This window comes from Chinchilla lanigera, unplaced genomic scaffold, assembly GCF_000276665.1.
Source record: "Chinchilla lanigera isolate Chin_1 unplaced genomic scaffold, ChiLan1.0 scaffold00038, whole genome shotgun sequence".
NCBI classification, from domain to species: domain Eukaryota; kingdom Metazoa; phylum Chordata; class Mammalia; order Rodentia; family Chinchillidae; genus Chinchilla; species Chinchilla lanigera.
Window position 1 is genome coordinate 3,862,309 of NW_004955439.1, and position 14,552 is coordinate 3,876,860.

At 45.8% G+C, this 14,552-nt stretch overlaps 1 protein-coding gene across 3 annotated transcripts in view; it reads right to left on the reverse strand.

Moving 5' to 3' along the window:
* The window catches only part of Tmem181 (transmembrane protein 181), a 70,880-nt gene that overhangs the window by 18,486 nt on the left and 37,842 nt on the right, over nucleotides 1-14,552 (reverse strand). For all 3 annotated transcript variants that reach the window (XM_005390520.1, XM_005390521.1, XM_013517386.1), the window contains exons 5-6: nucleotides 12,032-12,153; nucleotides 7,540-7,650 (exon numbers count right to left, since the gene is read on the reverse strand). In XM_005390520.1, the coding sequence (XP_005390577.1) occupies nucleotides 7,540-7,650; nucleotides 12,032-12,153 (233 nt within the window). The remainder of the gene's footprint in view (nucleotides 1-7,539; nucleotides 7,651-12,031; nucleotides 12,154-14,552) is intronic.

Below are 14,552 nucleotides of genomic sequence, written 5' to 3' on the forward strand. Positions count from 1 at the left end.
GAGTAAAAGTAAAGACAAAGATGAGGATGATGGCAGATTTATTGTTGGAAAAAATCCAAGCCAGAAGACAGTGAGCAGCACTTTCAAAGACAGACAAGGACATGAAAAACTGGAGCTCTTGTGCACACTGCTCACAGGAATGTGAAACAATACAATGTCAACCGCAGGTCAGGGGCTTAACCATACCAACCAGCCATCCCACTGCTAAGATTCACCCAAAAGAAATGAAAGATGTGTACCCAGATGTTCACAGGGGTGTTCTTTAGAAAAGCCCCAAACTGGAAATAAGCCACATGTCCACCAGCAGGTGACAGGCTAAATGACATCTCCTGGATCCACACAGTGGAGTATTACTCAGGAGCAAAAAGGAATGAACCACAGCTATACCCAAATCATCAATGCATCTCAAAAGAATTATGATGAAAGAGTATGTACTGTACATATTGTATTATTGTACATACTGCATGAACTCTAATATTCTATTTATATAAAATTCCAAAAAGTGTAAATGAATCTGTAATGAAATCAGATTAGTGTTTGCCTGGGGATGAGACAGATAAGAGGAAGTGGGGAAAGATCTTAGGGGTGATGGGTAGCAATAGAGGACCGTAATCAGTACCCTGCTTATGAGGATGGTTCCCCAGGTCTGGTGTCATCAAAATGGGTCAAATTTCATATTTTAAATATGGGCACTTCGCTGCATGTCAAATATCCCCCCAGTAGAACTATCACACAAAAATCAACACCTACGAACTAGTGTTAATGGCAGAGTGGAGATCACAGTGATTAAGCAACTGTGGATTTTGAATCCCAGCACCTCCATTCCCCAGCTGGTAATGAAATCAGTAAGCCTCAGGGGTCTTCCCTCCGTAAGACGAGGTGCTATTACCTACTTCACAGAATTATCATGACATTCATATAATGCATATAAAACGTTAACTCAGTGACTAGCAAATAGCGTAAGTACAGCAAGCAAGACATTCTAGCTGAGTGGGGTGACACAAACCTGTAATCCCACCACTCTGGGAGGCTGAGGCAGGAGGAATGCAAGTTCAAGCTCAGCCTGGACAACTTAGCGAGATCCCATCTCAAAATAAAAATTTATAAAACAGCTGGAGAGACATCTCAGTGAGAAGGCCCTCGGTTCAATCCCCAGTAACACACATACACACACAATTTCTACTATAAATCCAAAACATAACTATTATAAACTGTTATAGCATTGAAGTTTGATGATAGTATCATGTCATTTACAGAATAACCATAGTCATGATTCGAGGTTGGAGGAGGGTGAGGCGAACACAATACCCAAATAGAAAGAATGAGAATACATGTCCTACTCGAAAAGACATACTGTTAGGCATGGTCTACAAGAGAAGACAGAATCGTTACCATCAGAATAAACACAAAATATGTTCGAAGTAACAGTGATGAAATACCATTTTTCACCCCCAAGGGATTGTACTTTTTTTTATTTTAAAGATAAATGAATGAAAACATTAACAAACACACAGACATTTACAAACTCACTAGTGTAAGAACCTAATAAAAAATTTATTTAAATAAAATCTAAAAGGTACAATAGATATTCTGAAAGGGAAAGAAACTGCCCAAAAGGAAAGAACAACTGGGATGAGGGAAGAGAAAAAGAAGGGAAAAAATATGTATGTATGTATACAAAGGACAGCTAAGATAGTTGTACCACTGATTTCTATTGCTTTAGTGAAAGGAACAGTCAGGGGCCGGGGATAGAGCTCAGTGGCATAAGCGCTTGCCTGGCAAGCCTGAGGTCATGAGTTCAATTCCCGGTACTAAGAAAAAAAAAATGAAAGGAACAGTCAATGTTTAATTGTTTGATCAGTCTTACATGCCTACATTTGCTGATCTGAGTAACTAATCTGAAGGTAACAATATGTAATACAACAACCATTGTTAATTTCCTATCACCTTATCTGAAGGGTCTATAATTCTTTTTTTCTATTTTTATTATTTTTTTATTTTAAAGAGTAAAAGAAGGATAACATAGTAATAGGGGAGCTTACCGAATTACAGACAAAGTGGTAGGACATTATCAATGGTTGTTGTTTTACATATTGTTATCTACAAGATAGTTTCTCAGGAAAACAAACAGACAAATAATAGTGAGTTACAGACAAAAGTGGTAGGTTATTATCAATGGTTGTTGTACTATACTTTGGTATCTTCAAAGTGGTTTCTAAAGAATATAAATAAAGCTATACATGAGTGATCAATTGAATATTCATTGACTATTCTCAATGGATGTTGTACGAAACACATAGTAATAAATGTATATCCATTTACAAAATAGCATAGGAACAATACAAACATTAGAGTTATGGACAGATTAGTAGGAAAATATCAGTGGCTGCTGTAATACATGGTGGTATCTTCAAAGTGGTTTCTCAGGAAGACAGAGATATGCAAGAAAGATCTAACAAGTAGTCACAGCCTAAGAGTTGTGAAAAATAGCGTATTACCTCCTCACCAGTGACTCCTTTCACTGAGGTGTGACGGCTGGAAGGAAGGCCAGGATTGAAAAGTACTGAGAGACTTGCACCTGTGTCTAGCAACAGGCTGTTTTCTTTTTCCTCTATAGTCAGGATTACCTGGGGCTCCTCCATGGAGATGACAGTCTGGCCAGAGGGAGAAGGCAAAGTATGCCCCCGGTCCCCTCATTCCTGTGGACTAACTGGTAGGATGGGTCTGAGCTCTGGGAGCCTCCGCTTCAGAGGTCAGACCAATCTCCAGTGGTTACCTTTGCATTCAGGGCATGGCCCAAGGGGCTTCTTAGGGCAGTTCCTCTTGAGGTAGCCTGGCTTTTAACAGTGGTAGTGGATGAATGCAGTCATCGAGTTCTTGGGGCCGTGAGAATCAGACTTGGGGCCGCGAGAATCAGACTTGGGGTCTGTTTCTCTTAGTGGTGCAGCAAAAGCAGCTGCTTTTTCTCGGTCTCTTTGTTTTCTCTCCTTGGCCTCCTCCTCATCACAGCTATAGAATACTGAGAAGGCAATTCTTACTAACCTCAAGTGAGCCATCTGGGGCAAAAGCCATTCTTTGTAGCTTTTTCTCTCCAGCCTTCCAACGCATTGGGACCCCACAACCAGTTAGTGTCCTCTCCCTAGCCGTCAGCACAGGCAGCAGGAATCTCGGTGCAGACCTCTCCAGAGCTCCACACACTCCTCCACCACAGCCTGTACTGTCATGGGAAGAATGGCTTCCAGGGGGTCTCCCCAGGTATTGTGCAAGGTCCTCCTGGTTTACACCTTCCAAACGGCTCTTGTGACCCTGGTCAACTAGACCTCTGAATCTTTGGGAGTAGTCTGTATTCTCGTGTTCTCCGAGTCCTTGTTCAGCAGCTGCTCCTCCGCTGACTCTGGACCATTCTGGTTCTCAAGGGCAGAGGCAAGAGCGACACGTTGTATGACATATATTCCCAGGGGTTTCACCATGTCAGGATGATTCATGCACGTCCCTGGGTGGGCCTCCGAGGCCAGCATGTGGCAGGCCAATTGTATTATTGCATCTCTGTACCATGATAGTTCTCGACTGAAAGGTGGTGGTTGGTTGGGGGGCCAGCGCATACCAGTGCATGCCACTGTGCAGCTTCCCGGGCGCCCACTGCCCGCCTCCCAGGCGCCTACGTGGCTAAGGGCCGGCCCAAAGGCCAGCACTCCCCGCTGCAAGGCTTCCAGGATGCTGACTGCCTGCCTCCTGGGTGCCTGCACAGCTAGGTGCCAGCCCAAAGGCCAGCACTCCCCGCCGCACGGCTTCCCAGGCGAAGGTGGCCGGCCTCCTGGGTGCCTGACTGTAATTCTTAAGAAAGAAAATAACCATAAAAAAAGAAAGAAAGAAAAGAACTATGGATTTCCTTGAAGAAGGAGGATTTTGTCTTAAGATTCTATCAGAGCAATAGAAAACAATGGATGCATTTAAGAAACTAACACTAGAAAATAATGCTTTATTCATACAGCTAAAGCTAAAATACACATTTTGGTTCTAAAGTATGATTTAATTGGAGGAGACGGGGACCCGAGCACCTGCCTGATGCCCACACACAGGGGCCCTGATGCCTTTGTTATACTTGATCCAGTCCTGCAACCTCCTCCACCCAGGCTTCCTCTCTGGCAACCCATGAGCTCCTCGGAGCCAGCGCAGCAGAACAGCTCACCCTGCAGCTCGCTGGTGTCAGGGCTGAGAAAACTGCTTCCTCCTTCACGCTGCAGCCCAGAGATAGACTCTGTCCCTCTGCTGCAGACCCCAGCCCACCAGCCACACTGGGTTCAGCAGGGCAGGGCCGGAGGAAGGAAAGTCAGAGGGCTGGGCAGAGGAAGGAAGGTCACCAGACTGTGGATGACACCGGGTCAGCATCTGAGTGGCGTATAAGAAGCCAAGGCCAGTCTGCGGGCATTTCCATTTCACCATAAGGACCTGATTCTATGCAACAAAGGTGGTTTTTGTTTTTGTGTTTATTCTTTACACCTGAAATATATACCTGAAATTAAAGTGTCGAATGGAAGGGAAATAAAGAGTAAGATCCCCAGAAAAGATTCAAGATTTTATGTCCTTCCACTGCCGGCTTTTACCTCCAGGTCCTGTTGGCATTGCAAAGCCATGTCTGTTCTCTCCAAGGCTGGGCCCGCCCTGTGAGACTGTGAAGTTACATCTGGAACAAACACCCACTTACTGTCCTAGGTCACCTCCCGCCATGACACTCCTGGGCCTGCGGCCTGGGTCACTCACCCACTCAGTATCTACACCAACTATCTGCAGGCAGAGACGACCTTAAACCCTGTGCAAACATGAATTTTGAGAAAAACATAACCAGCAAAACTGTCTCCAGGAGCTAATTCTCAACAGACAACAAATGTTTTCTCTCATTCTCAGAATCCTCTGAAATGTATCAGGAGCATCAGAAGCGCATGGAGGGTGGGGACCAAATGTTGAGGAGCCACTATTCAGATCTGGTCACAGAGCAGCGAGCACAAATCCTGGAATGGGGACCCAACTCATATTCCACGTTTCCCAGGCCTTCAAAACAATGTAAAAGACACTCTACAGAACTATCTGGAGACAAAAGGAGAACAATGTTCAAGATATTCCCTATCAAACATGGCCTGCTGCCCCCCCTCTCAATTCACATGGGAACCTGATGTGACCACTGAGAGGACTGAAGGGTCAGGAGCAGGGGCTGTTGTTTTAACTGTATTCCCTAAACATCATGAGTTAGGAAGATAAAGGAGGAACAGAGACATAAGCTGGCTACCGAGTGTCATTTGAAGGTCGCTCTGAGACACACTTGAAGGATAAGGTGCCCAGATAAACTGTGAAGGTCTCTGGTGAGTCCTGTGATGCACAGAGAATGTGTCACAGAAGCTCAGGACACGTACAGGAAGGTGAGTGAAACGGCCAGAGCCAGGTATGCATGCAGAGCACAGCCAGTAAAACCAGCTGCCTCTAAGGCACGGCAGGTGAGCATATCCCACAAGTACAGCAGACCCCCTCACTGGCTGTCTTGTGGAAACACCACAATTTCAGTGACCCTCTGCCAACGTGGTCCAAAAGTACTAAGTGGAAAATTCCAGAAATAAACCATTTATAAGCTTTCAGTAATGCACTGCTTTGAGTGTCGAGCCTGATAAACTGCACACTGCCCTGCTCTGTCCCTGAGGTCATGAATAATCCCTTTACCAGTGTATCCAGTGTGCTGTGCATGGGTACCGACACACAGGTAGAAATATGTAGATATAACGTAGATACATAGAGATAGAAAATGCCCATCAACTGGTGAAACAAAATGTGCATCTATACAATGAAGTTTTACCCAGGGGGAAAGAAGGAAATGATGTGCTGATGTCCTAAACAATGTGGATGAGCCCTGAGAACAGCAAGCTAAGTGAAAGCAGCCAGTCACAAAACCACCTAATCCCTGACTCCATTCACAGGAGCTGCTAAGACTGGGCCAATATCCAGAGCAACAGAAAGAGTAGTGGCTGCAGGGACCATGAGGAGGTGTCCATCACTTACCTCAACGCTGAGACACCACAGCCAGCACCCATAACTTAAAGGAGGCGAGGTTTATTGTGATGTGGTTTCAGGGCACAGTTGGTTGGCTCCAAGGCAGCAGGGAATGGGGAAGACAGCTGCTCACAGCATAGCAGACAGGAAGCAGCGTGACACCCTTCCCCGCTCCCCCTCTTGATCAGTATTTCCCATCTGCCACGCCACAAGCTGCACTAGGTGACGTACATGAGATTTTGGGGACCAGGAGCAGAATGTTATGGTTTAACAGCTAGATGTCCCCCACAAATCCTCATAACTCATAGGTGGGGCTTTTTGGAGGTGACCATATCCTGAGAGCTTAGCTCACATGCTGTTAGGAGGTGGGAGTCTGGTCCCAAGAGGCGGGTTTTGGGGGCTCAGCCGGGAAGGCCGCGGCTCCCTGCCTTGCTCCTTCCTGCTCTCCCTGCCTCCTGTCAGTCACCCACAAACAGCTCTCCTCTGCCATGTGCCTCTGTCATGCTGCCCTGCCTTGGAGCTGAGCTCTTACACACTGAAACCGGAGCCCAAATAACCTCTGCTCCTTTCACCAGTGGGTCTCAGATACTGTGTCTCAGTGACGAGAAAGTGACTACAACAAGAAGCACGCAACAACTAACAGGTTTCTTCTCAGAGTGATGAAAACACCCTGGAATTACACAGTGCTATCAGCCGCACAGCTCTGAATATACTCAACACTACTGAACCACACACTTCTTTTGTTTTGCTTTTCTGTTTATTGAGACAGGGTCTTGCTATATAGCTCAGGCTGGCATCAAACTCACAGCAATGCTCCTGCCTCAGCCTCCCAAGTGCTGGGTTTAAAGGCATGCACAATACCTGGCTACCACATATTTTAAAAGGGTAAATTTTATGGTATGTGAATTATACCTCAAAAAAAACTTGAAAAAAAAGAAAACTATCCTTCTGTCCGTTACCAGTTTCATTACATATTCACAACAGTACGAAGTAGCTGTTTTACAGGTAAAATAAACTGAGGCTCAACAAAGACGAACTGGTAAACAATGGGGCCAGGATTTGAATGCAGCTAATCTGTGCAACCTGAAGTCCTCACCCCTGTTCACTCTGAGGGTCACATTAACTCCGAGGGAGCAGAAGGACAAGGGGGTAGATTTCAACTGGACACAAGAAAGGACAATGTCTCAGCATAGTGCCCTCCTCTCGCTGAGGTTCTGAAGACCACTCACAAGGGCCAGAGGGGGCCCGCCGTCATAGGAGGGTTGGTAGACCTCATGACCCCTCAATTACCTTCCACCTGGGGTATTAACTATATTCTCTCTCTTAAATTTCACAACAGCTAAGGTTTTTCCAAATTCTATACTGCTTCCCTGAGCTATTCTTAGTTCTACACACTTAAGTAATTAGGGCTTTCCTGTCCAAAATAGCCTCATTAGGTGGTGTGATGTGTTGCAATCAATCAACAGAGCAGCCATGGGAGCCTGCGAGCGGCCAGGTACTCACTGTGAAGTTCATCTCCTTGATGGAGAGACTCAGGTGCTCAAATCCCACAGTTACTGTGTACTGAGTGTAATTCAGGTAGCCAAGGTGAGCCACAATGATTTCTGCACATTTCTGCAAGCACAAAGAAGATTGATGACTTTAAGGCAGTAAAGAGAACTCTCCCACCAACTGATCCGTCAGTTACACATTTCAACAACTTGTCTCCAGGGAATTCACCAAAAACCCAGAAAAAGTCAGATACCAGCCAAGAATAGTTCCTAGAAAGAAAGTGCCAAATGGGTATTTTTCAAAATGTAACATACGATTTATAATAATTAGCATCGTCCTACTCTGGATGACTGAAAATAACATCACCTGCATAAAAATGCTAGCCATGCATACACACAAAACTAGTGTCTCCATAAACAGTGATGCCCAAGGGAGCTGCAAAGCCTTGGCACATCACGTGCTGCAGCCTAACTTGTGCTCTTGCACCACTGTGACTGTACAGAGTAGGTAACGTATTTTTTTTCCTCCCCTTTTAGCTTGTCATTCCTCACAAAGAGCACTTTCTCTATTCCCGCCCCACAAGCAAAGGCTGTGTGAATAGCCATGAGGGGATGACGTGAATATGCACACTGTATGGTCTGCCAAGAGGTCCTCTTGGGAATGAGAAATCGGTGCTCTCTGCCCGCTCCCTCGCTGTCCCCTACCTAAGCGCAGGAGGACAAGTCCTCGCTCCAGGACGCAGATACGCATTACTCACTGGTCAGGGTCTGCCCCAGCCTGCCGCACAGCCAGCACGCCCTTGACCATGCTGTGCATCCTTCCTCTCTGTGCCATAGGACAACCCAACCACTGCTCAGAACTTCTGTGCCTTTCTGGGTGCCGCTGTTACTGCCCCGGCTCTGAACAGGGCAGTCAGCCCTGTCCTAGGCTTCCCAAACCCAGAACGTCAGGGCAAGAAAACAGACCTGGGTTTTACACAAGAAGCCTTAAAAAGACAAGAGGGCAACTGGTGACGCTCACCCAAGAACCAGGAGAGAAAGCCAAAAGTGAGTATGCAAGGCCCACAGGCAGTGTGAGGGCCAAAAAAATCTCAAAACACTTGGCCAAACTGGCAGCCGCGGACCTGCAGCACAGCCCTCTACACTCAGTCGGGCAGGGAGGGCTGCCCTGGAGGGCAGGGGCAGCCCAGCTGGCCACTCAGCCCCTCCCCATCTTCCCACATCTCTGCTATTCTTTATCTTTTCTGACCTGCAGTTTTCTTTCCACCAGAGCAGTTTTTCTCATTTGAAGTGGCTTCCTGTCCTCTGGGCATGGGCATGTGTTTGCATATTCCCAGAAACACTAAATTCACCTTTCATTCCCAATAGTCACAGATGCCAGACCAGGGGCAGACAGGTTCAACACCAGTAAACATATTTCTGCTGGACAGAGAAGCACTTCCTGTGGATGACCACCGGGACAGCTCTCCTTGAAAGAAGACCATTTGTCTCCATTTTGGCTACACCTGGCCCTAATTCTGGGTATTGATATGTACAGGGCTGACTAGGGTAATATTTTACCCTCTGAATTGGCTTTAAGTAATGCAAATGGGTCTAGCCCAGGCGCTGACGTACAGCCTTTGAAGCAACGCGACAGGTCAGTGATGGCTGACTATCGCTCCCAACTAGTATGAGTGAGGCCTCTCGAGTGGCCGAGACTGAGGCTCAAGAAAGAACCTACGGCGTCTCAGGGCGCGAAGGCCACACATCAAAGCTGAAGTACAGACTAAAAACACTGAGTACTTCCTCAAACTGTGTTATGCAGACTCCTCCAAACTTAAAGGTTACCTGTTACCGGAATCTGGAATCCGGTACTCTTTCTGCATCTCTCTCTGCACGTTGCAGAGGCACCACTGTGCCTCCTATCCAGTCCAGCTCACTGCACTCACCTACTTCCCGCCATCCTCAGAGCCACTCGTCCCTGAGCCACTCCCCTCTTCACAAATTAATAAAATCCAACTTTGGTCCTAGGTGGAGGCCTTTGTTCCAGTTAGCCTTTGTTCTGGCTGGAACCCCCTGTTTTGACTTAGGACCTTGCTGGCTCCCCACAACCACAGCTATGTCTTTGTCTCTTTATTTTAGCCACGGGTTGCATTGGAAGTGATAGACTGGAATTTGCTCGCTAGAATTCCAAAAACCCTTCTCTGAGATTATAAATGTGGACCATAATGGGGCAGGAGCAGGATCTCTATCACTTCCTACAAGTGTAAGAACATGACTCAATTTTCAGGGGATGTTTTAATGAACAAAGTTACTGGTAGGGTTGAGTACACTTCCCCACTCAAAAACCCATGTGAAGCCACCTGCAGATTTGTGGGTGAGTATGCAAGGCCCAGAGGCAGTGTGAGGGCCATGGTTCTAAGGCCGATTACAACACCCTTGGAGAGGAACTCCACTTTCCCTACTGCAAGGTGTGTAGACAATCTTGCTACCCCAAGACTGACAATGTTTTCTCTTCACATAAAAAAAATAGTGCTCGCTTTGGCAGCACATACACTAAAAAAAATGTATTCAGAGAGAGTAGTAAATATCTCGGCAACGTAAAGAGTCCATATTTTCTTAAGACAGGACAATGCTCCTTGCAGGGTGAGGGAGAGATGGGCAGACAAGGAACAGAAGAGAAATGTTCCCAAGGGGTATACAGTATAAATTGAGGCAGGGCCACCAGCTGGACCAGAAGGAAACCACAGAAATGTTCTGACTGCCTCTCTCAAGGTGCAACAATGCAGCCAGCACCCTCACGTGGCCCGGCTCTCCCTGAAGCCTGGCTTTGGGGTGGGTGGGGGGCAACACCCGTGGTTCTAAAACAGGAAGTCTCATGTCTGGGAAACCCTTCAGTCAGGGTAATCGGTCACACCAGCCGTGGTGACAGCGCTGAGCAGCTGTTCATCCTGTGTGAAATACTGGCTAAGGTGCGAATTGGCCCATTCTTGCCTGGGGAAGAGAGAAGGCTGGGCCCGCTGCTAGGACAGCTGTCTTTTCTAACCTTCATACATGCCATCCCTCCTGTGAGTCATCTTAACTGACTGACACCAGCACATAGGCAGGTGGGCTGCACAGCCTCCCCCAGGTAAAAACATCATCCGCTCCGCACATGAGTCACCTTGATCCTCACCACTTTCCAGAGACAGGTGGGGGTGGGGAGTGGAGCTTACACCCCACTTCAGGCGAGGATAACACTCTCGAGAAGCTGGCTCAGGCCACTCACACAGGTCAGAGGCGGGAGGCAGAACAACAGTCCAGTTACTCCTGGTCTTCTTTAGACACCACCTGGACTGTGATGGATGCAACTGTGACTGCTGAGGTCAGGCAAGCCAGCACTGTCACAGCTCTTCTGGAGAGGGCTGCACTGCCAGCATGGCTCACCTTTCCACAGCCCTGCACCCTCCAGCCAGGGTCCTGACCTGGTTCATGGAGAGGGAGTCTCCATGAACTCCTTCTCTCTGAGAAGGAGGCTGGCCCCTGTGCAGGGCTCCATATTTACTGGGCAGGACAAAAAGGCTAGTGTCTTTACTGCCAATAACAAGGCAGAATGCACCATGAGCCCATGAGCTTCAGGATAAATGAGCACAAGCTCAGATCTGGTCCATTCATTTACTAGCTGTGTCACTTTGAACAATGGCTTTGACCCTCAAAGCCTGCTTCTTCTTACACAAAAGGGGCTCTAAAGACAGTCACTCCTCCATGCACCTGCTGTGAGGATTAATGAGTAACCTATGGGAAGTACTCAGCATGATGCCTCACACAGACTAGGAACGCCCTGCCTCTGACACCCTTGTCTGGTCCTCTGATCAAACGCACTGCCAAGTTCCCCGTGCTTCCAGGATCCTGTTGAGTCCTGAGGTGACCTGCTTGCTGTCACAGCAATTGAATTCTGAGTCTTTAGATTCTAAACAAAACATGGTACCAATGAGCTCAAAAGTGAGGGTTCATTTCCTACTCTGGACCCTCGAGTTTTCTGTTGTTTAGCCACACGCTGCACCCTGAAGTAGATGCCCAAAAAGGAGGCCACTAACTAAGAGGCTGGGGCACTCTGCCTCCCCACAGGGATCAGGGCTTTCAACACCTGCTGCCAGCAACCCCAACTCCACTCCCATGATGGGAGTGACCACAACAGGGAGGCAGACCCATCTGAAAGGCAGCCTGTCCATGGAAACTCCAGGCAGTGAGTTACACGAGGAGTAAAACAAGTAGGGAACACACTCAGGGTGTGTGGCAGGGTGAGTGTGCATACATGCATGTGTGTGTTTAGGCATGTACGTGTGTGCTCAGGTGTTCAAGTCAGTAAGAACCTTTAAGGGAAAGTGTGTAAAATTACATGAGACTTCTCATGCCATCTTTGGCATGACTCAATTTTTCCTACTGAAGAACAGTTTCTTGAAGCTTCTGAATGGGCTCTGCCTTCTGTTCTGCAGAAACAGGTCTGTGCCGGTGTACGCAGCTACAGAATCGTCCAGCACACTCACCCCCGCACACGTGAGAGTCCTCGTCCGATTGTGAATCTTGTTATGAATGTACATCATGGTTCCATCTTGAGCCACACCATTGACTTTAACAGTCATGGGAAAGCTTGTCTGAATAGAAGTTTCTACAAAACAAATAAATTTAGTATCAGAGACCACCTTAGGCCCGTCCCATGGCAAAGGTGCCTGCCAGGCTCTGTTGTGGCACTGCAGCCAGAACACACAGAGTGCCCACGAGCACTCTGAGGCCACATTACCCTCTGCTATTTGAAAACTACATTCACCCAGCAAAGAAAAGCCCTGCCACTAGATTCTGCTTCCAACCAGGCCTGAGCCAAAACCTCCATTTCAGGGCCATAACTTTCGTTTCACAAGGTTGAGTACTTCACAGCTAATGAAGTTACTGTACATTCTTAATTTCCCATAGAAATTTTTTTAACTTATACCAAAACATACTTTTGTTTTTCTGATTATTTTTCTAATTATATTCTCAATATCATCAAGAAAAATTAAACACATAGGAATTAACCTAACCAAGGAAGTGAAAGAGCTCTACAGTGAAAATTACATCACTTTGAAAAGGGAGAATGAAAAGGACATCTGAAAATGGAAAGATATCCCACGTTCCTAAATAGGCAGAACCACTATAGGCAAAACAGCTAAACTCATATATAGATTTGACATACTCACAATCAAAATACCAACAGCATTTCTCACAGATCTAAAGAAAGCAATTCTAAAATTCATGTGGTACCAGAAGACACCCAGAAAAGCAAAAGCAAAGCAGAAGGCATCACAATCCCAAATCTCAAATTATAATAGAAAGCTACAACTATAAAAACAGCATGGCACTGGCACAAAAACAGACACATGGATCAATGGAACAGAATAGAGGATGTAGAAACAACCCCAAGCACATTCAGCTATTTGATCTTTGGCAAAGGGACTAGAAACATTCACTGGAGGAAAGACAGCCTCTTAATAAATGGCAGGGGGAAAACTGGATATCCACATGCAAAAGATTGAGTCTAGACCCATATATCTCATTGCATACCAAACTAAAATCAAAATGGATCAAAGTTCTAAATGTCAGAACAGAAACAATCCACTGGAAGACAGAATAGGTAAAACTGTTGCAGACGTGGAAGCTGGCAACAATATTCTAAACAGAAGCCCAATGGTACAAGAAATAATACTGCGAGCCAGGGGTGGTGGCACATGCCTGTAATCCCAGCACTCAGGAGGCTGAGGCAGGAGGATCCTTGTGAGTTTGAGACCAGCCTGGGCTACAAAGTGAGCTCAAGGCCAGCCTGAACTGCACAGCTAGACCCTGTCTTAAAAAAAAAAAGAATACCAAGAATCAACAAGTGGATACTTGGCAAATTAAAAAACTCCTGTACAGCAAAGGAAACAATCAACAGAGTGTAGAGATAACCTACAAAATGGGGGGAAAAGTGTTGCTAGCTTTTCCTCAGCAGAGTACTAAAATCCAGAACAAAGAATTGAAAAAAATTACACCCCTCAAAATAAAAGGCCAAATCAAAAACTGGGCAGCCAAAGAATAGACAGTTCTCAAAAGTGCAAATGGCCTATAAATACATGAAGAAATGCTCAACATCACTGGTCACCACAGAAATATAAATTAAAACAACACTGAGATTCCATCCTACTCCAGAAAGAGTGGCTATCAAAAAAATCAAATAATAGCTGGCATGGTAGTGCATGCCTATAATCCCAGCATTTGGGAGGCTGAGGCAGGAGAATCAGCACAAGTTCAAGGTCAGCCTGGGCTACATAGTGAGACCCTGCCTGTCTCAAAAAAAAAAAAAAAAAAGAGATCAAATAATAACTGGCAAGGCTGTGGGGGGACTTCTATATTGTTGGTGGAAATGTAAACTAGTACAATCCCTATGGAGATTAGTATGGACATGCCACAAAAAACTAAAAATAGAAATTCCATTTAACCCATATGTTTGAGCATGTGTGTGCATTTAATAACTTCAGCTGCTATTATTAACCTTCTAGGTATCGCTCTAGAACAGTTAAAGTTATCATACTGCAGTGATACATGCTCATGTTTATAGCAGCACAATTCACAACAGCTAAATCTTGGAAATGGCCTATATGCCTATCAATAGATGAATGGATAAAGAAAATACAGTATTTGTAAACAACTGAGTAGTACTGTGTCATAAAGAATGATAAACTTGAGGCATTTGTAGGTAAATGTACGCCATTTTGAGGCCATAATGTTAAGTGAAATAAATCAGACATACAAGTTTAAGTATTGAATGGTTTATCTATGTGACAGTTTCTCTGATATGAGAAACACATATATAAACAAGGAACAAAATAAAGGATAGATATAAGAAGTATGGAGATCTTTTTCAAATGGAAAAGGGAACAAGAGATGTAAGGACGGGGAAGGAAGGGGAGAGAAAGGGAACAAGAAAAACTGAAGCAAAACAAAACACAGACACGGATGTGTGTGAATCATTGAAACTTTGAACAACCCCTGGGAATA